The 25,939-nt window shown below is 41.3% G+C and overlaps 1 protein-coding gene across 2 annotated transcripts; it reads left to right on the top strand.

The window, feature by feature from the left end:
• The first annotated feature begins 492 nt into the window (after positions 1 to 492).
• LOC113035867 (mediator of RNA polymerase II transcription subunit 13-like) lies at positions 493 to 25,549 on the top strand. 2 transcript variants are annotated; one of them, XM_026191676.1, is made up of 30 exons: positions 493 to 1,371; positions 2,227 to 2,461; positions 3,510 to 3,678; positions 6,527 to 6,672; positions 6,770 to 6,967; positions 13,210 to 13,404; positions 13,514 to 13,670; positions 13,762 to 13,869; positions 13,954 to 14,670; positions 14,804 to 15,020; positions 15,729 to 15,759; positions 15,856 to 15,977; positions 16,088 to 16,178; positions 16,273 to 16,469; positions 16,554 to 16,753; positions 17,175 to 18,064; positions 18,166 to 18,333; positions 18,446 to 18,669; positions 18,798 to 18,993; positions 19,093 to 19,474; positions 20,685 to 20,901; positions 21,995 to 22,186; positions 22,312 to 22,535; positions 22,813 to 22,955; positions 23,043 to 23,201; positions 23,296 to 23,481; positions 23,569 to 23,702; positions 23,985 to 24,149; positions 24,413 to 24,513; positions 24,613 to 25,549. In XM_026191676.1, the coding sequence occupies exons 1-30, from the start codon at positions 1,306 to 1,308 to the stop codon at positions 24,743 to 24,745; spliced, it is 6,363 nt and encodes a 2,120-aa protein (XP_026047461.1). In that variant the 5' UTR covers positions 493 to 1,305; the 3' UTR covers positions 24,746 to 25,549. The 2 variants fall into 2 exon arrangements, with proteins under 2 accessions (XP_026047461.1, XP_026047460.1); XM_026191675.1 differs by having other exon boundaries at positions 15,729 to 15,977.
• Positions 25,550 to 25,939: the final 390 nt, after the last annotated feature.

Raw genomic sequence — 25,939 nt, 5'->3', positions numbered from 1 at the left:
CCCCATATTTGCATATTAATTTGTCAACTATATGTATGTAGTCGGATCAGTGTTTGTGTTTCATGCAAATGTTGGTTCTTTATTTGCATTTGAAATAATTTCAGTAATAATTATAAAAATAATAATAACTAGATGACTTCGTGTCATCTAATTATTATTATTCAATGCACAACGCAAACGCCCCAGAAGACAATAGAATAACTCAGTTTTGTTTTTGTTTTGTTTTTTGGTTGTTTTTTTTTACAATCAGGGCCTTTACATAACAATGCAAACAAACACACACATGTTCCCACAACCAACAATAATTCACCAAATATTTAACCATAACTGTCCATGCAGCAGATGATGCACAGTAAAACATGCACGTTAACAGGCATCACTGAGGAGTGACCACTGCATGACAGATGCACTGGAGCTTTCATCTTGTAAACTGTGAAGTCATGGAGCTACTTGAAGCCGGATCACGCCCCCATTACCACAAATTGGCCAATAGGAGCTGAGAGGCAGAGTTGTCCTCCTGGCCGCCATTAAAGAATTCAATACATGAACTGAAATAATGGAAATCTGCTGGACCTATGGAGCAGGCAGAGAAGAGTAGCTGATGAGTAGTCACGCTAGTTTGGGGTGTTTCATTCGTTTTAAGGGTAGTTTTAATATGACGGAGCACCATGGTGGTTTTGGTGAAAAGGAGGGCGGCGTAGCGGGTTGTTTTATTTAGCTGGCGAGCTAACGCTGGAGCTCTGGTATGTTAGCGAATGTGCTAGCAGGCTAGGCTAGCTCAGGGGGAGGAGGGGCGAGTTCCTCCGCTTTGAAATTGTTTCAGAGCAGCTAGCTGCCATTAGCATTAGCATACCAGCATCTAAGTTTTTCTTTTAAGTTTTTGAGCTCGTATTTTTATTGCGCATTTAACTTTTTCCAGTGTTGTATTTAACGCTAGTCTTTCTTCGATTTGTTATCGATGATTATTTAATGTTGAGGTGATGTAGCCGCAGGCTTGCGGCTAACCAGATCAGACAATACATTTCAAATAGGATTGATGAATCGTATAGCGAGAAGCTTACAGTTGACGCGTTCTGGCTGTCTGTCTAACGTTAGCTTAGCTGCCAGGCTAGTGGTGGTGGCTAGCGCCGGTTAGAAGTTGGCTGTTTAGCTAGCGTCAGCTAGCTGACGCTAGCAAGTTGGCAGCGCTTTAACGGGATAATTAGAGCTGAACATAGCTTCGCAAGCGAGTTACCCAGATCGGCTATTGCCCCCCGAAGATGATTGAGAACATGGATTTTAACGTTACAACTACGCAGTGAAAGGATGAGTTCGTGCTTTGTACCAAACGGGGCCAGTTTGGAGGACTGCCACTCCAACCTCTTCTGCCTGGTAAGACTCTGCTCTGTGAGCTAGCGAGCGTTAGCGATCCTGAGAGGCCAGAAAGCCATTTTGGCTAATAAGGCAACAAGCCTTGTAACGTCAGTTGCAGATTGGAGTGAAGGCATCGGGCCTGCAACTAACAAATCGTGATCTGAGCCAACTTTCATAACAGAGCCAGCACATTCTGCATGACAACTATGTTGAAGGCTGGTTGATAAATATGGCATGATCTTGTGTTTACACTGCACTGAGTGCTAAAATATTCCGCTAGCAATAACGTTATTTACATGGTGGTAAAAAGAACAACTAAACGAGCAGTTTCTCTAAAACCAGCTGAACATATTGTTTTCCCTTGATTTAAACTGCACTGCATGCAAATTAATTGTGGCTGTCACCAACCATTTTGAGACAGATCAGTCTGGTTTTAAACTGACAGGTCTGTCATTGGTTGTTAACTTGTTGGTTGTAAATTATTTCCTTATAGTTGTGTGTTATGCCTTCAGGCGTGATCATCTTGGCAAGTGTAAAGAGTAAAGGAAAACTTTCAACAGTGTAAACAAACCTCAATTTTCAGCTTTGCTTATTCAAAGTTTCCTCTTTCTGTTTTCTCAATATAATTGTAGGATCTATACCTTACAATATAAAGCACCTAAGGCAACTGCTGTTGTAATTTTGCACTATATAAATAAAATAAAATTAATTGAATTGAAAGTAATTTTAGCAGCGAAAGCAGTGGCTGGCTTGTTACTGCAGTGTGTTAGGTCAAGATGCATGAAGAGTTATGCAGTAAACAGCTGGAAATTAGCTTTATGCTCTTCAGTTTTTCTCTGTGTTTATTCTCACATCACTATTCTTCTCTTTAAGGCTGATTTGACTGGAATAAAATGGCGGCGTTTTGTGTGGCAAGGACCCACCTCCTCGCCAATCCTTTTCCCTGTGACTGAGGAGGACCCGATCTTGTGCAGTTTCAGCCGATGCTTGGCGGCAGATGTGTTGAGTGTTTGGAGGAGGCACCAAACCCCGGGTCGCAGAGAGCTCTGGCTCTTCTGGTGGGGTGATGACCCCAGTTTTGCAGAGCTTATCCACAATGAGCTCTTAAGTAAGTTCATTTAACCTCTCCACGAATTCTGCAAGATTTGTGATTCTGACAACATCAGAGTTTATTAGATGAAAATGTTTATTTCATTTCACTGAATTAAATTCCAATGTTATTTGGTGATTTACTCCAAATTATATGTGGACTCTTGTGCTTTTGCAGCAGTTAGTTCAGTTTGTGCCATCTGAACAATTTGAAATTGAAGTGTGTAATTGTTGATATTAATAACAAACCTCTCTAGAGATGCTGTCCTGAAATGCTTACTGCATTAAAAAAATTTCTTATACATTTTTGATGATGCAAAGTCTGATTAAAAATAATTTCTAAGACCCTTGAATTTGTGGCTAACTGGTCTTTGAATGTCTTTAAAGACTTGTGAAATTGATTGGCCCTCAGCCATAGAGACGCAGACTTGCATGGTAGGATTAGAACAAGTTGTTGTGCATCACAGTCACCTGACACACTTCTAGATTTCTGGAGATTCAATCCTGCTTTGTTGATATTCATATTCTTAGAGAAGAAGTACCCTTAGGGGCTAACACACAGGTATTTTGTCTCAGGTGTGATGAAGTGTTACTTGTAGAAATTGCTCATTAAAGAAACAGAGTTGGCAACAATTTTTCAAATCTCTCTTGAGCTCCAAAGATAGTTGGAAGAATTTTCCACTATGCAGGGAGTATAGCTCTTGATGATCAGAAAGGAATGGCATGAGTAAGCTTCACCTAGATAATCATTTCTCTGTAATTTAACAAAATAGTTTATTTTCTGTTACATAAGTCAGTAACTGGGTTGAAGCCTTTTATTTTGGATCACGTCATTACATAACAGCAACTAAGACTTTTATTAATATTAAATGTTTTCCTGTATTTATATGCGGTAGAGCAGCTGTAACTGTGGTGTTTTTGGGTTTTTTGTTTGTTTGTTTTTTGCATAGCCAAATTAAGGCTACGGGTGTATGACAAAACCAAGTACATTTAACACTGGTTAGCTTTATCAGGGGAAAAAAGCTTTGATTGTTAAAGTCATCATGTTTGCATCTGCCTTGTTTCAGGTGAGGAGGATGGTGAGTGGGAAAGTGGCCTATCCTATGAGTGTCGAACGCTCCTGTTCAAAGCCATTCACAACCTGCTGGAGCGCTGCCTCATGAACCGGGGCTTTGTTCGTATTGGCAAGTGGTTTGTCAAGCCATACCAAAAGGAGGAGAAGACCATTAATAAAAGGTATGTCCTGCTTCTTTCTAGAAAAATTGTAGGATATTCTGTGAATTGTTAAATTAAAGATGACACTTCTCTTGTAATACTCTGTACTCTTAACTGGGGTTCAATTCAGTCTTTTGTACTGATACAAGAGCATATTCATCTCATAGTTTGCTATCTATAGGGCAGATTAAGACAAAGTTCACTATGAACCAAAGACGCAACAGAAGTTCCTTTCCACATTAAGCCTGAGCTTACACATACGTCAGGGTGTTTTTTTTTTATAACACAAAAGGACTAATACAATTGCTTAAGGGTAAACATGTCAGTGGAGTAAAGTGCCATGAATTGTGATTGTGCTGAAGGGTAAAACATTAGTCATGTTGGCTGTTGGAGTGTTTTTTTTTTTTTTTTTTTGAAAATTCGATTCATGTATGGGTTTTTGTTTTTTTCCAGCTTTCTTTAATCAGAGCAGAACAAACCATGGAATGTGACATATGTAGGAATCAGGAACTGAAGCACGCATGTGTTAGACATGCTAAAAACAGGGTAATTTAAGTGCATGTGTACTGCTTAAGTTACGGGGGAAATTCAGCTGAGCTGATGTGCTCTTTATGGTGTGAAGTTAGTATAACAATATCTGGCCTTTCACATTCTTTAATCATTCACATTACCATTTGTGACGCAGCTTGGGAAATGTTGCATGTGTTGTTTTGACTATGCTGTGGTCAGCTTATATCTGTTTTTAGGGTTGAGCCACCCTTTTCTTATAAGGAAAATAGTGTTTTGCACACTTTTTAAGTCTTTCTTTGAGCAGTGTAATCACGACATTAAAGTATTGCCTTTAACACAACATCTGCATCTCTGATATAATCCTTAATAGATACACGACTGTGGTCTGTACCTTTTGTATTCATGTACAACTGACTCAGTGTTGGTTCGCCTCTATGACATCCTTCAGGTCTCAGAAAATTCTGATTCGTGGAATTGCACAAGATCTAATGATGTGATGGATTATGGCAGCTTTTGAATCACATCACTGGCATGGCACATTGTCATGCTACGCTGTTTCATTTGCTGTGAACCAATCCATCTTTTTGAGTCCAATACCACTGTTGAATTAATAAGTTCACTGGAAACATCCAAGTTGTGTAATAAATAAATAACTTCATTTAAAAATGTTATTAATTGATTCTTAATGTTATATTACTTTGGAGTAAATAAAAAGATCTAATTAGATTTAATATATAATTACATTTATCTAATTTATTTGGCCCTTTCAGCTCAGTGTGAATTTTTGTGTTTTGTTGTAATTTACAGCCACCCCGGTGTCTCTGCTCTATTATTCTGTTCGCTGTTTCACTGTGTGCACTTCTCGCCACTCATAAAGCAGAGCAGATGAGACAGTTGATTAAGGAAGGTGATAACAAATTGTTACGGTACTTTAAGTGAAATAAATGGTTCTGTTGGAGTTTTAGACCTAACATAATGAAGAAAAGATTTATGGAAAAGCCATGTGAGAAGGCACTGTTCACTGCTTGCTGTAAAATCAAAATTAAGTAACAAATAAGGTGATTTGTTGTTGTAGCCAGTGTGAAATGCCATTGAACTGCTGGTGCCCTTCATGCAGCGTTGCTCTGCTTCTAGCAAAATGTGCTGCTTTAACTACAGCACTGCTGACATGTGATGTAGTTAATGTGGAATGACATAAAACAAAATAGAATAAATAATTCCATTATCGCAGTTACTGATCTCACTGGCTCAAACAGCAGGAACGGTATTGCATCCATAGTTTTCTGTGAAATTGTAGGCTTTTGAGAAAAAAAAAGTTAAAGAGAGACATTTATTGTTCGCATCTCTCCAAAGCCCAAAACTGGGCTGTTGTTGTTGTACAAATACAAGCTTGAGGTGAACTAGCAACAGTAACACATAAATATCTGCCTGGTTCAGAATGGAGTTGTGTAATGCTGTACCATAAGGGTGGTGACATAGATTTAGCATCTGCTGTTGAATAAGGAGCCTGGAGGACCCCAGAGTTTCCCGACAAGCTCATTTGAGTTTCAATTTCTTGTGTGTGTTCATCCAGGGTGACTTTGTGTTTGATGCACAAGCCTTTGGCTTAGTTCCCTCTGGCTACTTTTTCAATGGTTTTAAAGAGTTTTAGCAGTTGTATAAAAAGGCTGTTGTGTTGAAGAGGAGGTGATTTATTGCTCACTGGTTTTTAGCTTCTGTTTTTACATAAAGAGGTCCACAGGCTTGTTTTGTGGCAGAGAAGCTGCACCTCTAACAGAGGAGTCTGGCAGCCTTGCTGTCGCCTGCCCTCTCTGACTGGTAAACACAGCAGTCTCTGGAAACTGCTGAGTTTGCGCTGTGGTTTTACAGAAATCATGTCAACGAGTACTATTTTAGTGAGTTTTGCTGCCTGGCCTTCCAGACGTGGTTAGAAAATAAAGATGGCATTGTTTTCACATTTCAGTGCTATAAGAATTTCTTATGCATATTTGTGCTTCATATTGTCAGTTTGCTTTACAGCAATTTTTAAATCCGTGTGTATACTGCGTGCACCATCTGATTGGCGGTATTAGCCTTGTGTATGTGGAACCTACCATTATCACGTGATATGAATCAATGAGGCCAGTGGAATATGAAAGGAACTGTGTGGTTTCCATTATCAGCCCTGCCTTTTTTCTTTGAATCATTCCTTAACAGTGAATGAAAGAGAGTACACCGATAATCTCAGTTGCCCTTAGGGAGTTTATCTTCTAGGTGTTTGAGACAAGTGTTTGTTTATTCATTTACTGATGAGCTTCTGTTGTATACCACTCTTTCTAAGCATAACAGTACCTCTTTCTGTCTTTGATTCACCTTGCAGTGAGCACCTTTCTTGTGCATTCAACTTCTTTGTACATGGGGACAGCAACGTGTGCACGAGTGTTGAGATAGCTCAGCATCAGCCTCTTCAGCGATTGAGCGAGGAACACCTAAGCCTTGCACAGCAAAGCTCCAGCCCCTTGCAAGGTAAGATCACAATAGTTGTGCACAGTAGTCATGCATTAAATGGAACTAGACCAACGTTTTGTTTTTAGAATTAAAGTACTGTAACTCTGCCCTACAGTCATCCTGAGCCCATATGGCTTGAATGGGACCCTCACTGGCCAGGCTTTTAAGATGTCAGACCACCCTACTCAGAAGCTTATCGAAGAGTGGAGGCAGTTCTATCCCATCAGCCCCAATCCCAAGGAAGTCCAGGAAGAAAAGTTGGAAGATGCAGACTGGGAGGATGACTCCCTGGCAGCTGTGGAGGTCCTTGTTGGTAAGGCTTCTTAATATGTTCATAATGTGGTGGTGGATCACTGAATGCAAGGAAGGAACAGAAAGGTAAGTTTATTGATATTCATTTATTTAGTCGTGCCAGTTGAAAAATACAGTACTACATTTTCAGCTCTTCTTGATATAAGGATGACATACCTGCCAACATTTTGGTCTAAAAAAAACCACAGAGTCCAGGAGGATTATGTATTTATTTGCTTATTTAAATAAAGCTTCTCATGTGCTCAATAAGAATTGCTTAAGTGGTAAAGCTACAGCTAAAATATTGAGCCATCCATATACCTGTGCCAAGAATAACTGTACATCCTTTGAAGCAGGTTGTGGGTCACCAGGTTGGATTGACAAATTGATTAAAATTGCATGTGGGTCGATTGTGTGTGCGCAGACTGCAATTCATACCCAATCTTGCAGTTTTGGTAAAACTAGGCAAAGCTTGAAGTTTCAACCCCCATCCACCAGTTAGCTTGTTAGCGTAGGCCAAAATTATGGCCAAAATGGTTATCAGGATTTTATTACCTGTTATTTGTTATAATTATTCATTGATTTGTAGTCACATATTTATTTATTTATTTATTTTTTTTTGTGCTGTGATCTTGGTGGCACATATCTTGGTAAACATTAGTGCTTTAAGATCCATGTTGTGCTACATTCCTGCTAATGTACAAATATTTGGATCAAAGTAAAATAGATCCCCCCCCCCCCCCTTCATCTAAATTCAGTACATTCTTAAGAAAAAAAATCAAAATTTTAAGAATTGTACCAAAACTGGAGAGACAAGATTAATAAATGAACAGGGCACTGCTTTCACATTTACACGGTACTACAGTCCTTTATTCACTTGACAAGTGCATCTCTTGGAAGCAAATATAGTCTTTTTATTTCATCTATTGTGCATCCAGGATGGGTATCAATAAAACCTCGAAGTAAAGTACTCGACAGCTGTGTATCCCTGTCCATGTCCCTTGCGATGTTTTGCATACAGTTCAGCTTTTGGCACGCTGGAAAAATAACCGTGCAAGGGGAAAACGTATCTGTTGTCCAGTAGAGGTGGGAATCACCATACATCCCACGATACGATATTATCACAATACTTAACGCACGATACGATATTATTGCAATTTTTAAAAATATTTTGCGATATTCAGATTCTGTACATAAAGGTAAACTTTATCAATATTCATTTTATCTAATATCAAAGTCTCGCACTCAGTCTTTCTCTCATTTCAGTCAGTTTTATTGTTGACAAACTGAACGGTTTGTATTACAGTCTAGTCCAACTTAACTGAATGCAACCATCTGGTACAATTATAGCTATTCTGAACTATGAAATTTATGAAAACTTCAGCAACTGAAGAATTTGAAAGTAAATTAAAACAAAATATAATTTTACATTAAATAAAAAAGTTTTAAACTTAATTAAAATAAAACATGTCTTAAATTAAAATAAGTAAACTATCATGTTTATTGCCGCCAAAAAAAAAGTTAAACACATTTGGACAGTGAAGGAATGTCAGAATTCTTGCTCAGAAAAAGGATCAACATGCTCTGAAGTCAGAGCACAAAAACTTTTTTGTAACAAAATATCGATTTCTGCTGTCCCTGTATCGATACATTATTAGCAAACAAAATATCACGATACTACACAGTATCGATTTTTTCCCCCCACCCCTATTGTCCAGTATGTAGACGATTTTCCTGAAGTGCTTGTGATTGCGTGTTTATTGGAGACACATCTTTGGCCAAATGGAATCTGATTTCATTTGTGATTTCAGTGCATATTTGTGAGCTGGATCGATACGCTGGTTTGCTTTTATGGACGTCTGAATTGATGTTGGACAATTCATGTTAGCAACCATTGCATTGTCTTGGCTTTCATGTAATCAGTATACTGCAATTTGTGGTGTGTTTTGTTTTTTTGGGTTTTTTTAGGAGGTTCAATAAGACACAGTTCTACAGCACTCCTTGCATGCGATTATGGCTGCAACGATTTGTCGAGTATTTCAAAGAATTATTAAAAATTCGCGACACAAATTCTTGCTTCAGTGCTTTGTTAAAGGCACGGCTCTGTAGTGCGGCACTGTTACCATGGAAACCAACATTTCCGACTAAAAACAGACTTGCATTACAAATGTATTTAAAAGCAGCGTGTGAATCAAAAGTTTGACAACATTAAGCCCACACAGCCCCCAGTTTTAAACAGAAATACTGATAACACAGCAGTGGTGATGAAGACGATGGCACAATTTAACGTGGAGCCGGAGTCTGTTTACACACCGCAAAGAGGCGGAGCCGGTACCAAGATGGTGAGCTCAGGGAGAGTGAAAGAAACAGTGTTTCTAGTGTCCAAAACGGCAACACTGCTCCCGTAATCACCATTAAAACCTTTACTGGGGAAAAGCGAGTCTTTAATCGAAGCACCTGATCAACAAACACTGACCTCAAGAAAGGCAAACTTTGTAACTGCTTCATCCACCACCATTTGTTTTACATAGTGAAAAATCTCCAGTAAGCGTCCAGAATATGTATTAAAATATGCAGATGAACTTTTAACTTAGTCTGATACCATGTTTAAATTATACAACTTGCTGAAGGCTGATGGCAGCCATCCTATTTTACATAGAAGCGAACAAGGGTGTGAGTCTAAAGCAGGGCATGGTGTCTTCTAGACCAGATTTATTTCAAGGTTTTCAGAACATTTTTCAGATTGAAAGTGAAATAATATAAACTACTGTCTCAACTAATTTATGTTAATATTTAAAAATATATAAATTAAAGCGTTTTTCACAATCCAGTAAAAATGAAATGAAATGTAAAACTGAGCCACTGACCTGAGGGATTTTAGGTTGGACATTGAATTATTGTTAATATTAAATAATGTCTACACTATCATAACATCTTGTTTTTAGCAGCACATAAGCTTTGCATCAAAGCACAGGGCAAACTTCAGAATGCGGATATGGTTGCTTCTCTTCGTTGCAGCCACCACGTTCTCCTTACAAACAAAAACTTACTCATTCACGTTCACACTTAAACACATGTACCAAAACATAAGCCTTCCAAGAAGACAGAGTAAAGATTTTTTTTGTGCCTTAGTTTAGATGGCATATTTATCTTATTTTATTTGACTTTGACTCTACTTGAGAGTATTTATATATTTCTGCAATTGAGAAAATGTTTTCTTTAAAAAAGAAAACTTAATGTGGCACGTAAATACCAAGGGTTGTTTTTTTTGTTTTTTTGTTGTTGTTTTTTTTGACAAATGAAACAGATGATGGATGCAACAAAAAACACTGCAATTTCTAAAAACCAAAAGAGCTCTTGAGCTCTATTTATTATTGCTCATTAATAAGATAAAATTATTTCTTATTCTATTAATCGATGGAATAATCTATAGATTACTTGATTACTAAAATAATCGAAAGCTGCAGCCCTACACGTGATTTCGTCTTTAACATCACTTACCATAAATCTGAATATTTCCAAACAGATTATCTTCTGCTTCAAGGGACAAACTCTTCACTTTGTTTTTTGTTTTGTTTTTTGTTTGTTTGTTTTTCAAAAAAAAACAAGCTCTTCACCTTGTGCTTTACTAGACATTTTAATTTTTTGAATTTCTTTCTTTAAACGTGGTGTTACTGATCAGGGTTTTAATAGTTTTGCAATTTTCATTATTTTTAATTTTTATTTAGTTTTGACTTCAGATTTTCAATTTTATATCAGTTTTAATTCGTTTTTACCAATTGTTTGCTAGTTTAGTTTAGTTTTTATTTTTTTGAAAATCCTTAGTTTCAGTTTAGTTTTGATTAGTTTCAGTTATGGTTTTAGTTGTGTTTGCAATAATTAAGTGTAACAAAATCCCAGTTTCATCATATCATTCATGCTCTTCTGCTCATCCTTGAGTATGTTGCTATTCCAGCTACCATACCCTGCACCCCGGACAGGTCGCCTGTCTGTCGCAGGGCTAACACGCAGAGACAGACAACTCACATTCCCACCTATGGGTTGTTTAAATAAATAAATAAAGGCAGATGAACAACCATTGATACCAGGCAACTATAAAATGTATATCTTGGCCCCAATGAGACTATTAACTCTTGCAGCACCGGGTGTTCGTAATTTTGGTTCAAGTGAATTGATAAACATTTTGAAGGCAATTGACTCACACAGTTATGTAGATATCCCCGTCCTGTTGTCTCGAGATGCATCACGCTGCCTTGCCTGAGGTTAGCGTCTGTTTCTGGGGATGAGGGTTGAGTGTGCTCCCTTACCTTCTCAAGGTAAGCTAGGTTAGCCTTCTTGTGTCAGCTTTTCAAGTGCACTTTTTTTTCCCTTTAGAAATGTCCCTCATAATTTGTCTCTCTCCACTACAAGACACTTGCTTTATCCAAAACACAGTCATATTCAAAGTAATCCCAAATTGGACTCTGGCGCTTTCATTTTTCATTTCATTTATTTATTCATTTTCAGGCACAACAAATACCTATATTGAACATAAAATACACAAAACAAAAAACAGTCTGGCCGGCAGTCTGTCACTCCTCCTGGGCAGTGAGTGACATGCTTCTATGTGCTCCAGGTCCATCTCTATCCCCTTGCTTTGGAGGAAGGACGCCACCTGTTGCTCTACCGAGCGGGTCTCCTCGTCGCTGGGCTCCCCGACGTTCCCGGCCACCGCGCGCGCATACGAGCGCGGCTTGATTTTAATACCGCTGATGACCACGTCGTTCGTACGGGTGTACTGCTCCAGCTCATCCACCCGCCGCTCGAGATCCATGATCCGTCTGTCCTTCTCGGCATTTTGGAGGCGTAGCTGTTTTACCTCCTCCAGAAGCCCCAGAAGCAGCTCCTGCTGTGCCCTGACTGCGGCCACGTCTCCGCACAGCGCTCCGAGGGAGGTTTTAATGTCCTCAACCTCCTCTGGTGTTGGGCCTTTCTTGGGTGGCATACTGAAGCGAGAGCACGAGGCGGCCACCACGAGGGACCCGGAAGCGGAATTTCTGATGATGGCGCCTGGCTAGGCCTGCTGGCTGATGGTGGAGCCTGGCTGTGGCCTGCTGGCTGATGGTGGAGCCTGGCTGTGGCCTGCTGGCTGATGGTGGAGCTGGGTCTGCTGGATGTGGCCTGTTCAGGGTGTACCCTGCCTCTCGCTCTAAGACAGCTGGGATAGGCTCCTGCCCCCTGGCGACCATGGAGTAATACAGACGAACCAGCGAGTAATACAGACGAACCAGCTTTCTCCCGACTTTTCCTGACATGATTCTGCGCGTGGACGGAGCAGCAACACAGACGACTCGACTAACGTACTGCCACCTGCTGGCATAATGAGACACAGCAAGAAATAAATCTGGAAACTAAACTTCATTTTCACCCTTGACTATTGTATGACACGCACACATCAATGAAAACTAAACACATTTTTGCTATAAATTCAGTTAATTTTAGTTAGTTTTGTGAACACTCATTACAGTTTTAGTTAATTTTCCTTTTTTTTGTTTTTATTTTTATTTCCGTTAACGAAAATGTTTTTTCACTTCTAGTTTTCGTTATTTCGTTAGTTTTCGTTAACGATAATAACCTTGTTACTGATACAGACTTATCCAGGAAAACCTCAAGCTTTACAGTGCAGGGAACAGCTGTGAATGGCTGTGATACGTCATTGTTTATGGAGCAACTAATTTGCTTTTGGTTTGCGCTCTGTTGGTGAAGCACATGCTTCCAGTATCCCCCGTTCATTGAACTGTGGGAAGCCAAAGTCATGGTTGAGATCAAAATCAGAATATTTGTGCAGCCTTACAATTATTCATAATAAAGTTTGAATCTCGTGTAAATTACGAGTGTATCCTGGGAAAACGGCAACACAGGAGGCACCCGAGATATTAAATACGGCAAAGCCCGAGGAAAAAGAGTGTTGGCATTTATGAGATAAATGGATCAGTCTACAGCTATAACAGAGCCCTAAAATGTGTCTGTTTTTTGTGGTTTTGTTTGTTTGTGTTAAAGAAAACAGTCCAAATAGTTCTCTCTGTCACTGGTACTTTTGAGAGACACTATCCTTTTTTTTTTTTTTCTTTTTTTTTTTCCTTTTTTTTTTGTAGAGTGAAGGTGAATAAATGAGTCAGTTATACCAAAACATTGTTGCATTTAAAAATGTGTATTTGGTTTGTTCAGTTCTGTTTTGAATTTTCATGCTGAGTTTTTAAAATGAACAAATGTCTTTACTTTCAGCGGGAGTAAGGATGGTTTATCCTTCCTGCCTGGTGCTTCTCCCTCTGTCGGACCTCCCTACTGTGGTCCCTCAGGGCTCAGCCAACGCCTCAGGAAGCTTGTGTGGTGCTCAGCAGGGCCAGGCTGCTAACAGAGATCCTGCCATGTCCTCTGTCACTCTGACTCCTCCAACGTCACCAGAGGAGGCTCAGACTGGTAAGAATTACAATTAAAAATACATGTTCATCAGCCTTTATTTTTGTGAGACTCTGCATACCACTGCGGTTGTATTTATTTTTATCATCTTTATCTTACCTTCTCACAGATTATCAGCCTGCCCAGAAGTGGCTCAAGTTGTCTTCTGCATCTGATGGCTACAGCTCTAACAACACTCTACACGGTGGTAAAATCCCTCGCAGGATGGCCAGCCAGATGGTGGAGTCTGTATGGCAGGAGTACAACCTAAACCATACAGGGAACAAGTATGTTTTTGGCCATCTCTTTAAATTTGCATTTGTTCTGGTTTTGCCTCCATCCAGATGGATAACGTGTTTGTATTCCCACTCTTTCTAGGAATAAGTTTACTTCATTGACAAATGGAACCTGTGAGGAGGAGACAGAAAAAACAGGACTCTGGGATTTTGTGGAGCCAGCTCATAGGCTGCATTGTAATTGTGCAAGGTATGTTTAGTGAAGTTAATTCACCAGCGATTTAGTTATTTATTTAAAATATTTTATAGCCATTATTTGTTTTATTCCAAACAGACATAAGAATTCGAAACAGCGGTCTAGCAGCACCTCAGGACACCCACCTTCATCAGGACAGCCTGCCCTGCCAGCCCCCAAGCACAAGCTGGGCGAGAAGCTGGAGAAGGGGGAGAAGCAGCAGAAGAGGCCACAGACACCTTTTCACCACCGCAACTCTGTGAGCGAGGAGCAATCCCTGGAGCCTCAGACCCAGAGGCTTTGCCTCAGATCGCAGGAAGAAGGCTCGTATCCCAGCTTGCACCATGTGGACACGGTGCAGTCTAAAGCCCCTACACTGCACGCCCACGGCCCTCCTGCAGACCTTGTTGGATCTCCACCTCCCCCTCCTCTCAGCCCACATCCCTGTGATCACGTAGAAGTTGACATGACTCCTGGTGGCATGAAGAGCTCGTCAACTCCCATTCACCAACCATTCTACCCGCCATCAGTGGAACCTTGTCAGATGCCACCAAAGGGCTCATCTGAGGAGCCTCAGACGGAGAACATGCCTATGCCTTTGCCCTTTCCCTCAACCTACAATGAAACCCTTGAACCCACCATCTTTGTAGGTTCTGCCATCAGCCCCAGTGATGACTCCACCCATAATCCATGGAAGTATTTCCTCCTCCCTCAGAAAAAGCCCTCAAACTTCCTGACACCCCAGCTACCTTTAGATAAAATGAGAGAGGATTCTGCAGGTGGTGGAGGAAGTGAAAGTGTAGTCTCTGTCACAGAGTGAGTATCTGTTGTCTGATCGGCGGATGCTTTAAAAAAAATATATATATATATATTTTTTTTTTCTTTTTGTGAATTTAAAAATAATGTATTTGCATGCCTTAAAAATGTCTCTCTCCTACACCCCTCCCAGGTTGATGTCAGGATCCTCGCATCCCCTGAAAGTGTCCCAAGAGCTCATCAAGACTTATACACAGCGGAGAAACAGCCATCTTGCTTCCACCTCAGGAGATGAAGAGCCTAGTGAGGAGCCAGACCCTTATGCCTTCGTCGAAGGAGATGAGGAGTTTAGCTTTACTGAGAAGAAGGACAAGTCTGGAGCTGAAAAGGACGGAAACAAGAAACACAAGGTGGGTCCTGACAAAGGCTGAAATCCTTGTTTATTATGACATTTGATGAAATCTACTTTCAGTCCCTGGTAAAGTACTTGTTGGAACTAGTTATTTTGAACATTTCTGTGTTTTTATATTAAAGGAGGTGAATCATTTAAACATTTTCACGTCTGTTCCAGTGCTTATTTCCTTCATTTCTCTGTGCTGCATAGTAGTAGTTGTCTTTTGAGAGCACACACTGATATTGCTGGGTATTGACCATTAGTACTTAATTAGTAACCAAAATGTGTCTCTATCACAGGTCCTGTTAATTAAATTTGCTTTTACATACTTGTCAGCTTCACAGTCATGTTTGCTTGCTCAGATATTTACTGATGTAAAGTACGTTTTGGTTTCTAGTGCCAGCACGTATACCCTAGTGAATCACGAAAAGACTGTGCAGTCATCTTGATAATTGAGTCACATTTTTCTTATCAAATTCTCTTGTGAATTTGTAGAAGAAAAGTTGTGTAACAAGGATCAGCAGCTGATTTTAGATGTTTCAAACCTCACCCTGTTGTGTTATGGCTAACTCTGAAAATCAGCACTCGGTGTGCAAAATAGTGACCTTCATTTTAGGAACATGTTTGATAATCGGAGCTTTGTATACAAGTACAAATAGTGGAAATTTTAATGACAAACAAATGGTCATGACGATAATTACTGTCATCTTTTTGTTTAACCAAGGTGGATGAAGGAACTGGAACTTCTGCAGATGGTGAGAAGTTTATTCATTCTTGCTTGGAGATTTCTATGTATGTTTATTTATTTGCTTTAATTCAAAAAATGTCCCTCAATTTGTTTTGCGGTGTAGATGGACAGTGTCCTACAGGCAGTAAACCCTCAGCCTCGACCAGCCTCATCCACGAGAACGACTTGGCTGTGTCCTACAGCGACCTGGATAAAATCTTCAATTCAGATGAAGATGAGCTAACAGTGAGTGCATGTTGTGGCATATTCAGGAGCTGATGGTGATGTCTCCTCATGAAGCCTGTTAAAACTCCAAGATGTACTGAATATGTTGACTTGTTTTCCCCATTGCACAGCCTGGATCCAAAAGAGCTGGTGTTGGTACAGATGACAAGTTTGGCTCTAAAGATACTAAGCCAACTGCACTGGATCCCCTGTCTTGCATAAGTAGGAAAATTAATCATCAATTACTCATTGTTCATCAAGGATCATAACTACGTAAGTTGTTGTTTCAAGAGAAGTAATAATGTCTTTTCCTTAGGCTCAGTAGACTTGCACACAATGTTTCCCACCCCACCCTCCCTGGAGCAGCAGGGTTATTCTCCCATGAACTCCGGCAGCAAGGACAGCTTAGAAGCAGGGGCGGGGCTCACCTTGTTGGACGGCAGCCAGCTTAATAACCACTTCAAGATGGAGGTGGAGGAGGGTTTCTGCAGCCCTAAGCCATCTGAAATAAAGGTACAACACATCACGCAATTACCAAGTAGAGAGGAAACTGATCATTTTTCTTTATTGTTAAATGACCTGCGTTTTTGTTTTCAGGACTTCTCCTTTGTGTACAAGCCAGAGATGTGTCAGTCATTCATTGGCTGCTCAATGTATGCCCCCCTGAAGACACTACCAAGCCAGTGTCTGTTGCCTGTCAAACTACCAGAAGACTGTGTGTACACGGCGAGCTGGACCATGGGCAAAATGGACCTGATACCCCCAGTGTCCAACACTAGTCTCCTCACTAAAGATAGGTAAATGCATATTCTGAATTAACTTTTTCCCATCTTTGATGTGTGATCTGTTGATCAAGAAGGGTTTTTCTCACAATTTGAGTTTTAGTCTTTTACAGTACAACTTCAAATTTGTACTGAAAAGTGACGTATTACACTTATTTCCAGCTCTATATTTTTATTCATTCACAGTTCTGCAGGTTTCACAGTTCAAAGTGATCATTATTTATCTTCCAAAGAGCCTAAACCAGCCATCAGGTCATCCTATGTCTGAAACAAGTTTATTATGTGCAGCTATCATGTCGGTGGCTGCACATAATGAACATTGCAATGTATGTAGAACAAGAAAGAACGTAAATGCATGTAAACGGTACTCTTCAGCTGCTATATAACCAAACATCACAACATGAAACCCTAATCACTGTTCATCTTTATATAACAGTAATGTCCCCAGTGTGGAGCCTGACTATAGCCAGACCTACACCCCGCAGACCCACCCGCCCTTCATGTCCAGCAGCGCTCCTCCCAGCAACAGTGGTGCAGGTATTCTACCATCCCCAGCCACACCACGCTTCTCTGTGCCCACACCTCGCACACCCCGCACTCCACGGACTCCACGTGGCCCATCCAGCGTCCAGGGCTCCCTCAAGTATGACAGTTCTGACCTTTACTCTCCTGCCTCCACGCCCTCCACCTGCCGACCCCTTAGTTCTGTTGAGCCAGCCACCGTGCCCTCAATTCCCGAGGCTCACAGCCTATACGTCACGCTCATACTTTCAGAGTCAGTCATGAACCTCTTCAAGGACTGCAACTTTGACAGTTGCTGTGTGTGTGTCTGTAACATGAACATCCGTGGGGCAGATGTAGGCGTATACCTCAAGGACAACGGCGAGGCCCAGTATATATGCACTTGTGGTTTTAGCGCTGTCACCAATCGGCGCTTTGGCCAGTCAGCTGGGCTCTTTCTAGAGGATGAACTGGACGTAGTTGGACGGGGCTCTGATGCTGCTCGAGATACAGAGCGGTGTTTCGAAGAGCTGCGAGCTTCTACATCACACAAAGCCAGCAGCCTGAAGGAGAAGCCTCCAGATGAGTTAATCCTGTTGCTGCAGGACCAGTGCACCAATCCATTTGCCTCGATGGCTGGTGTGGAGTACCCCAAACCAACTTCAGCCCCCAGTTCGTTCCTAAGGGTGGAAGAGAGAGACTGTTATAACGACTGCTACATGGCACTGGAGCATGGCAGGCAGTTCATGGACAATATGTCAGGAGGCAAAGTCGATGAAACACTAGTGAAAAGCACCTGTCTTCATCAGTGGCCCAAACGCAAATGTATGTATTCTCACATTACTGCTGCTTTAAATGTAGAGTTCTTCCTTATGTGTTTCTAGCAGAAATGTAATACTTGTTTCCTATTGGTTCTTCACTTGTAGCAGCAGACATGAGCAAGCTATACTCTGTGGATGTCCTCCGGGTGTTGTTGTCCCTCCAGCCTGTGCTGCAGGACACCATTCAGAAGAAAAGGAGTGTGCGCTCTTGGGGCGTTCAGGGGCCACTTACCTGGCAGCAGTTCCATAAAATGGCTGGGAGGGGATCATATGGTGTGTCGAAAGCGTTTTTTGTTTGTTTGTTTTATAGAGATAAATAGAATATTGTGGAAGTTTATGGCTTTGTTGTCTTCAAAGACACTAACTTGTCTCCTTATCTTCACAGGTACTGATGAGTCTCCTGAGCCTCTGCCCATCCCAACCTTTCTGGTTGGTTACGAATATGATTTTGTGGTACTGTCTCCTTTTGGGTTGCCCTACTGGGAGAAGCTTCTCCTGGATCCTTTTGGTTCTCAGAGGGATGTGGGATATGTTGTCATTTGCCCTGATAATGAGTCTCTGCTCCACGGGGCCAAGACCTTTTTCAAAGATCTAAGTGCAATGTATGAGGTATGCACCTGGCAGTTTATTAAACTCACCCTTCCTGTGCTGACATGTCTACAGAAACAGTTTTGTAGCTCTGCAAAAGTGATTCACACTGTTGCACTCTTGTTTTCTTTTCTTTTTTTCCTTGACAGGCATGCCAGCTGGGGCAACACAGGCCCATCTGCAAGAGTCACCCAGAGGGCATATTGAAGGTTGGCACCAAAGAAGGCAGGAGCATGACAGAGCAGCCTCTTAGTGACTGGTTCGTTAAGATGGCTGCCAGAGAAGGAAACAATGAAGCCTTTAATAAGCTCAAACTCTTTGCTCAAGTGTGCTGCTATGATCTAGGTAATGTGATTGCTTGTAGTGCTGAAAACCTAAAGTAAGTAAAATCGCATGGTTTGTAAAAATGATGATTTATCATTTTTCTTTTGGGATCCCTTTCAGCTCCATACCTGTCAGAGCAGTCTTTGGATAGCTCTCTGTTGACCCAGCGGAACCCTACCACAGCCGCCACCCCCTCCTTCCAGACCTCTAGCTCTTCCAGCACTTCATCAGGACTCCAGAGCACCAACACTACCGGCTCCAACACCAGCTCTGCCCAGCCTGCCCAGGTCAACAGCACCCCTCCCTCTTCATCCTCAGGCTCACAGACTATTGGGGGAATGACCTCAGCCAAGCCAAGTTCCTTCTCGTCATTTGGAACAGCAGGCTTGCAGGGTGGAGCGTCTCAGAATGGACCCCAGCCAAACTCGCAGGGCACAGGGGGAATGGCTGAAAATGGATCGTCTGCTTACCAGTCTCAAGGACCCACTGAGAGCCCAGAGAGGTAGTTAGATCTGCTGTTACATCACCTGGCCAAAGGACCAGTGACCTTATGCCGTAACTAGGCGCCTGTTGTCTTATCTCTCCATATTTCCCAAAAATTGTTAGTCATATTTGTTTTTTGGTTTTTTTTTTATGCACGGTCACTTGGGATCTGTGATGGTTCATGAGCCAGATTATATTTTGAATCTTTCCTAGCAAATGCCAGTTTGCTCATTTCAATTCTTTCTATTTGACAGAATATCTCAAGTAGTAGAGCGTTGTAGTTTGGTACTTAGCTCACAAGCCTTTTCATAACTGGTATGCATTCATGGGATAGATAACCAGTGCTGAGTTATTTTAAGCTGAGATGGAGATTGTTTCTACAACTGCTTTACAAAGTCAATCTGATAAAAACACACTGACGTGCTCAGTTCCTCGACAGTTCTGTGAGACACCTTCTTTCAAAGGTCACCAACACTTACACATGGTCTGTTTGATATATGCAGTTTTTAGGCATTCATTGACCAAATAGTCTTATTGGTAGTAGATTATATTTAAGGTTGATGAATGACCACATTGGTAACACTGCATAATCAGCAGGGAAAGTTCATCCTCTGGCTAAAAAAGTATTGTGTGTCACGTGTTTTGAAGGCAGTATAATATTAGTGAGATCTGAAGTTTTGTTATGGCAAAACACATCTCATGAGTGCTGCGTGTCTCTACTTTCATCTCAGTAATTTTATTTTTACGTTTCTTCTGATGGGAGCTGCGCCTGCCAAGATTTGGCTTGAGCCATTTTCATACATGATATTTGGACAGTTTCTTTCACATGTAGCACACAGCAGGCACAATTATACTGGAAATACTGGAGTTTATGTCAGGGAGCTACCTAAATAAAGTGTGCACGCAGCAGTATACAAACATCCATTTGCTGGAGATAAATACACTGAACAACTACAAAGTGTGGATCAACAGAGCCCAGAAAAATGTGGACTTTGTAGTTGGGCTGGCAGGTTAAATAGTGGCTAATATCTAATCTGACTGCTCTGAGTGTTTTTGTTTTTTCATGTGCATGTCTTTCTAGTAATATCTAGAAAAAGGTTAAGGCTGCACAGGACGCATGCAAAAAGCTTCAGTTGCACACTGTGGACAGTAATATGAACATTATTGACAGATCTGATGAAGATAATTTCTTGGCCTGTTTCAGTAATTATCTGCCTAATTTTTAACAGCACAATGGAGAGAGACAAAGTGGGTAAGCCAACAGACGGAGAGTCCCATGCTGTGTCTTACCCGCCTGCTATAGTGGTGTACATCGTCGACCCCTTCAGCTACGAAGACGCAGACAGAGAAGTCCATTCGAGTACCTACACGATGGGCCTACTGCGCTGCTACATGGAAATGCTCCACATCTTGCCTGCTTGCATCAGAAACTCTGTCTCTGTGCAGGTAGAACAACACTCTTAATAGTTTTAAAATTTCATAACTGCAGATTAAAGATGTGGCTAAATATTCTGCGTAGTGTATAAAAGAACAGACTCCAAAAGTCAAAGATATTTCACAAAATAAGTTCATTTTCTAAATATAGTCTACAGTTTAATAACATCTGCTCAGTTTTCTACTTTGGTTATAATAGAGAGGGTTACCAGCTGCCACAAAGGGAGGTGAGAAGGAGCAGGGGAATCATTAGCAGGCACTAATGGAGGTGGTAACTGCCACACCTGTGATATAGTGGCACAAGATTGCATCAGTATGCCAGAGGGAGTTCTGAAACACAAGAGGCGTGAATGTGCTATAATGGGTTCAGTACAGCATCAGCATAACTGTGTGGGCTAATATCCATTCAGTCCTATCGCTGCAGACATGCTAATCTCTCAGATGTGCTGTCATTAACTCTTCCTTCGAGCTAAGATGTGGCAATATTCTTAGTTTAGTAAACAAACGGTTTGGTTTGACCTCCGTCTTCTATGAACAATATAAGATTAAAGACACCCGTACTTCTTATCATAATTATAATTACCATAATCACTCACACTTGCCAGTATAGTAACAGTACTGGTAATGTGGTGCAGATGTTTACAAGTACTGATGTGCACAAAATCTTTTCACAAAGTTTTAATATTTGGGGGGAGAAACATTTGATTACTCAAATATATCCTGCACAGATTTGAAGGTGTGGATGCCTTTCACTGGGAGCTAGAGAATGTTACGGCGTTCCTGTGGATTAATACTTTTAAAACCTATTCTGATCTTTGGATGAAGCAGAAATTTTATGTTGGGATTGAACTTACTTACAGCAGTGTAGTTTTTGAAGTTCAGGGTTCACTAATGTTTCTTTCACCACAAACTATTACTAATTGTCAGAAAGACCTATTTTGAGATTTCCATGTCCATGAATTATCATCTACAACACAACCCAGTCAGTAACACAGAGAAACTTTCAGTAAAAACAAATGTGTAGTGAAGCTTAAGTCTAACAAATCCATAAACATCCAGCACTACAGGCTGTGCTAAAATGCCTTTTTTCCTCCTTTTGTGTCAGATTGTTCCCTGCCAGTATCTGCTCCAGCCAGTGCACAGCGCAGGGCGCCACGTCTACAGTCAGCACCTCAAGTCGCTGGCTTTCTCTGTGTTCACTCAGTGTCGTCGGCCTCTTCCCAACTCCACCAATTTCAAGGCTCTGACGGGCTTTGGTCCTGGTCTTGCCATTGACATGGCACTCAAGAACCCAGAGGTAACTACCCTGATGCTGAACTCCTGAGTTTTGTTGAAGCTGTATGTCTACAGACAATTATGCTGTTGTACCTTCTGTCACTCTCAACTTGAATATATATATTTTTGTGTTTGTGGGCTGTGCAGAGGCCTGAGTGTCTGCGTCTCTACACGCCACCCTTCATTTTGGCTCCAGTGAAGGACAAGCAGACTGAGCTCGGGGAGACGTTTGGTGAGGCATCGCAGAAGTACAACGTCCTGTTTGTGGGCTACTGTCTGTCACATGACCAGCGATGGTTGCTGGCCTCCTGCACCGATCAACACGGAGAACTGCTGGAGACCTGCATCATCAGCATCGATGTGCCGAACAGGTGCCTGTTCACGAAAGATTTACCTCAGTACCACAGAATCAGTTTGGTTATTGATACCTAAGTCTTTGTAGTTAAGTGTAAAACAATCTTAGTTAGCAAAGACTAAATATGATAAATGTCTTTGTTTTAAGACTGAAATTAAACATTTTTAAACAATAAAGGCTAAACCCACTGTGGAAAGTAAATTACGCTAAATTAAACTGAAAGCTAGAGAATCAAAACGAATTAAAAAGCAAAACTACCTCATAAATGCATTACTGTATTATTGTTGCTGCAGGGCTCGCAGGAAAAAGGGCTCAGCCCGACGGCTGGGTCTGCAGAAGCTGTGGGAGTGGTGCCTCAGCCTGGTGCAGCTCACGTCACTGCCATGGAGGGTCGTTATCGGGCGGCTTGGAAGGATGGGGCACGGCGAGCTGAGAGGTACATACTTCAACAGTGTCTGCAGAGCGGGCAGTTTACATATACGCACGCGCACACACTTATGTGCTTGTGTCTTGTCTGTTTCAGACTGGAGTATTCTGCTGAGCAGGAGGAACTTGCAGTCCCTCAGCAGGCGACTGAAGGAGACGTGCAGGATGTGCGGCATATCTGCTGCTGACACTCCCAGCATCCTTAGCGCCTGCTTAGTTGCCATGGAGCCTCAAGGTTCCTTTGTGATTATGCCAGGTAAAAGAAATAATATTTAAAGTTTGGCTAGTTTCACTTCATTTACAAAAAGCCTGTAAATCTGACAGCGCTCTCCTTCGTCTCGTCTCTGCAGACTCAGTGTCGACAGGCTCCGTGTTTGGTCGAAGCACCACCCTTAACATGCAAACATCGCAGCTGAGCACCCCTCAGGATACATCCTGCACACACATACTGGTATTCCCCACGTCAGCCATGGTGCAGGTCAACACTAACACTTCAGAGCCCCTCGACATCGACACCTTTAACCAAATAAATCCCGGTATGTTTTCACAGCTCACAGAGCTGCTACAATATATTTCTGCTCAAAGCTGGAAAGCCAGAATGACACATTTTTCCCTCTCTGCAGATGGATCAGAGGGAATGAACATCTTTGAGTTGTTTGAACAAGACATGGATCCAGACTTCATCAACATCCTGCCCAACTCCCCCACAACCTCCCCTGTTCACTCCCCGGGCCCCCAAGGGGGAGATGGAAGCAAGGTCTGCCATCTTTTTCATGAAGTCACTCATCAATATAAAATGTCAGATACAGACTTTAAGATTATTAACAGGCTGTGATGTATGAACCACTCGGCAGTAATTAAACAACTTCTTCTGTTTTTCGTCCTCAACTTAATAGTTACATTAAAAAAAGTAAAAAAAAGAAGAAAAGCATGCTAATGAGCAAAAAAAAAATTAGGTGCCCCTTGGTTATGAAAATATGATGCCTGTTTTGGCTGCAGCGATGCTCTAATCGATGACTTTATCACCTTCGTTTCGCAGGGTCAGAGTACAGATCGGATGGAGTCTCACGAAGAAGCGCTCAACATCTTGCAGCAGCCGATGGCTTTGGGTTACTTTGTCTCCACAGCGAAGGCCGGACCGCTGCCCGACTGGTTCTGGTCAGCCTGCCCCCAAGCCAAGAACCAGTGCCCACTCTTTCTCAAGGTGACTCATACCTGTACTACTAAAATTATATGTTCATGAAGTCTTGAGTAATCGCAATAATGCCGTTCTTCAACAAAATGCCTCTTTGTCGTCGTTGCTCTGACCTATCGACAGTGCTGCTTGTTTGCTGGTTTAAGAATACTGACTCTTTTACATCAGTTGATGAAATAATGAGATTTTGCAGCTCTACATGCAGATGTGTTGAACCTGAAATTCAGTGATTGAATCTGAAGACTGATTTCATTTGTCTCTTTCTTTTCCAGGCCTCTCTTCACCTGCACGTGTCTTCTGTCCAATCAGATGAGCTTCTGCACAGTAAACACTCCCACCCCCTGGACTCTAACCACACCTCTGATGTGCTCAGGTCTGAACTGTAACCAAACTCAATTTTTTAATAATTAGAAAGACATTTGTTTCACTCCCAGCTTTATTAACATTTCCATGTCCTCCTCCTTCATGCCAGATTTGTTCTAGAGCAATATAACGCCCTCTCCTGGCTCACGTGCGACCCTGCCACCCAGGACCGGCGCTCCTGTCTGCCTGTTCACTTTGTGGTGCTCACCCAGATGTACAACTTTATCATGAACATGCTCTGAACTCTAATGGGATCAAACTGCTGAGATTTGATTGGAGGGATCGCTCAGACATGTTGTGGATTTCCTGCTACAAAGACACCCCGACACTCGAAAGGACCTCGCACTCCATCAGGGTAAATGTGGACGAAGCACCCTCCTCTTCCTCCTCGTCCTGGTGTATCTCTCAGAACTCTAACTGGAAGTTTCCAATGAATCAATCAGATGCCAAGAATCCATTTTATCACTTTGGATGATCAAGGGACATTTCATAAAGGAGAAAAATGTCTTTTTAATGACTGTAGATTGCAATCTATGAGATTTTATCATAATGAAATGCCTGCATATATTATTTATTGTAAGTTTTTTAATGTGGAATTTTTAATGCTTAATATCTTTTATATATTACAAATCCTAGAGGGTGTGTACATCTCACTGTACAGGAATTGGTATCAAAAGTGTAATTTTTCTCAAATACAAAACGAAAATCCTGTTCAAGTGAATTTGCTGTAGATTGCTTTTAGAATATTATTTTTTCAAAGGGGTACAGACCTTTCTATTGCCATGCTGTAATAATGAAGTAAAAGCTGGCCTGGGCATTTGTGTCCCACCCAATGAGTGGATGAGACTTACCTCTCTGTCTACTTTGGCTCCAGAGTCTCTTGCACAGTAACTCAGTGAGCTCTGAAGAGGAATTAAAAGGTACATTGTCAGATTATATATTTTATATAACAGATTTAGGTAACTGTGTGTGTATATGTGTACATAGTAATTGTGTGCCGCTACTGATGGTGCAGCTTCTGTTTTAGGAATAAAGTGTCTACCTTACTGTCTTCGTCTTTATCTTTGTAGCTGCTTGCAGCTGTCATAGTCTTTTGTATATAAATACAGCCTCAGATGAACAACAACGATACATGTGGCATGCTGCCTCATAATTTGACAAAACTAGTGTAAAAAAAATTAATTACATACTGACTGTATCCAAAGGAATTAAGAGGACAAGAAGCAGTCAGTCAAATGTACTTATTTAGTGATTGTCAGCAAAACAGAAGAGTGTTGGACAGTTTGCTGGTTTGAAGTAGTGATGTGTGTTAAAATGATACTGAGGAAGAAGGACATCAACTGTGCTCTTAATGAACTAACCATCAATCTGGAAATGGCCTTAAAATCTTTCCCGAACAGTGAAAAAAGGGGAAAATGTTCAAGACAGTATTCACA

This window comes from Astatotilapia calliptera, chromosome 14 (genome assembly GCF_900246225.1).
Source record: "Astatotilapia calliptera chromosome 14, fAstCal1.2, whole genome shotgun sequence".
Taxonomy (NCBI): Eukaryota; Metazoa; Chordata; class Actinopteri; order Cichliformes; family Cichlidae; genus Astatotilapia; species Astatotilapia calliptera.
Note: the sequence above shows the minus strand (reverse complement) of the source record. Positions and strands in the feature narration are given on the sequence as shown.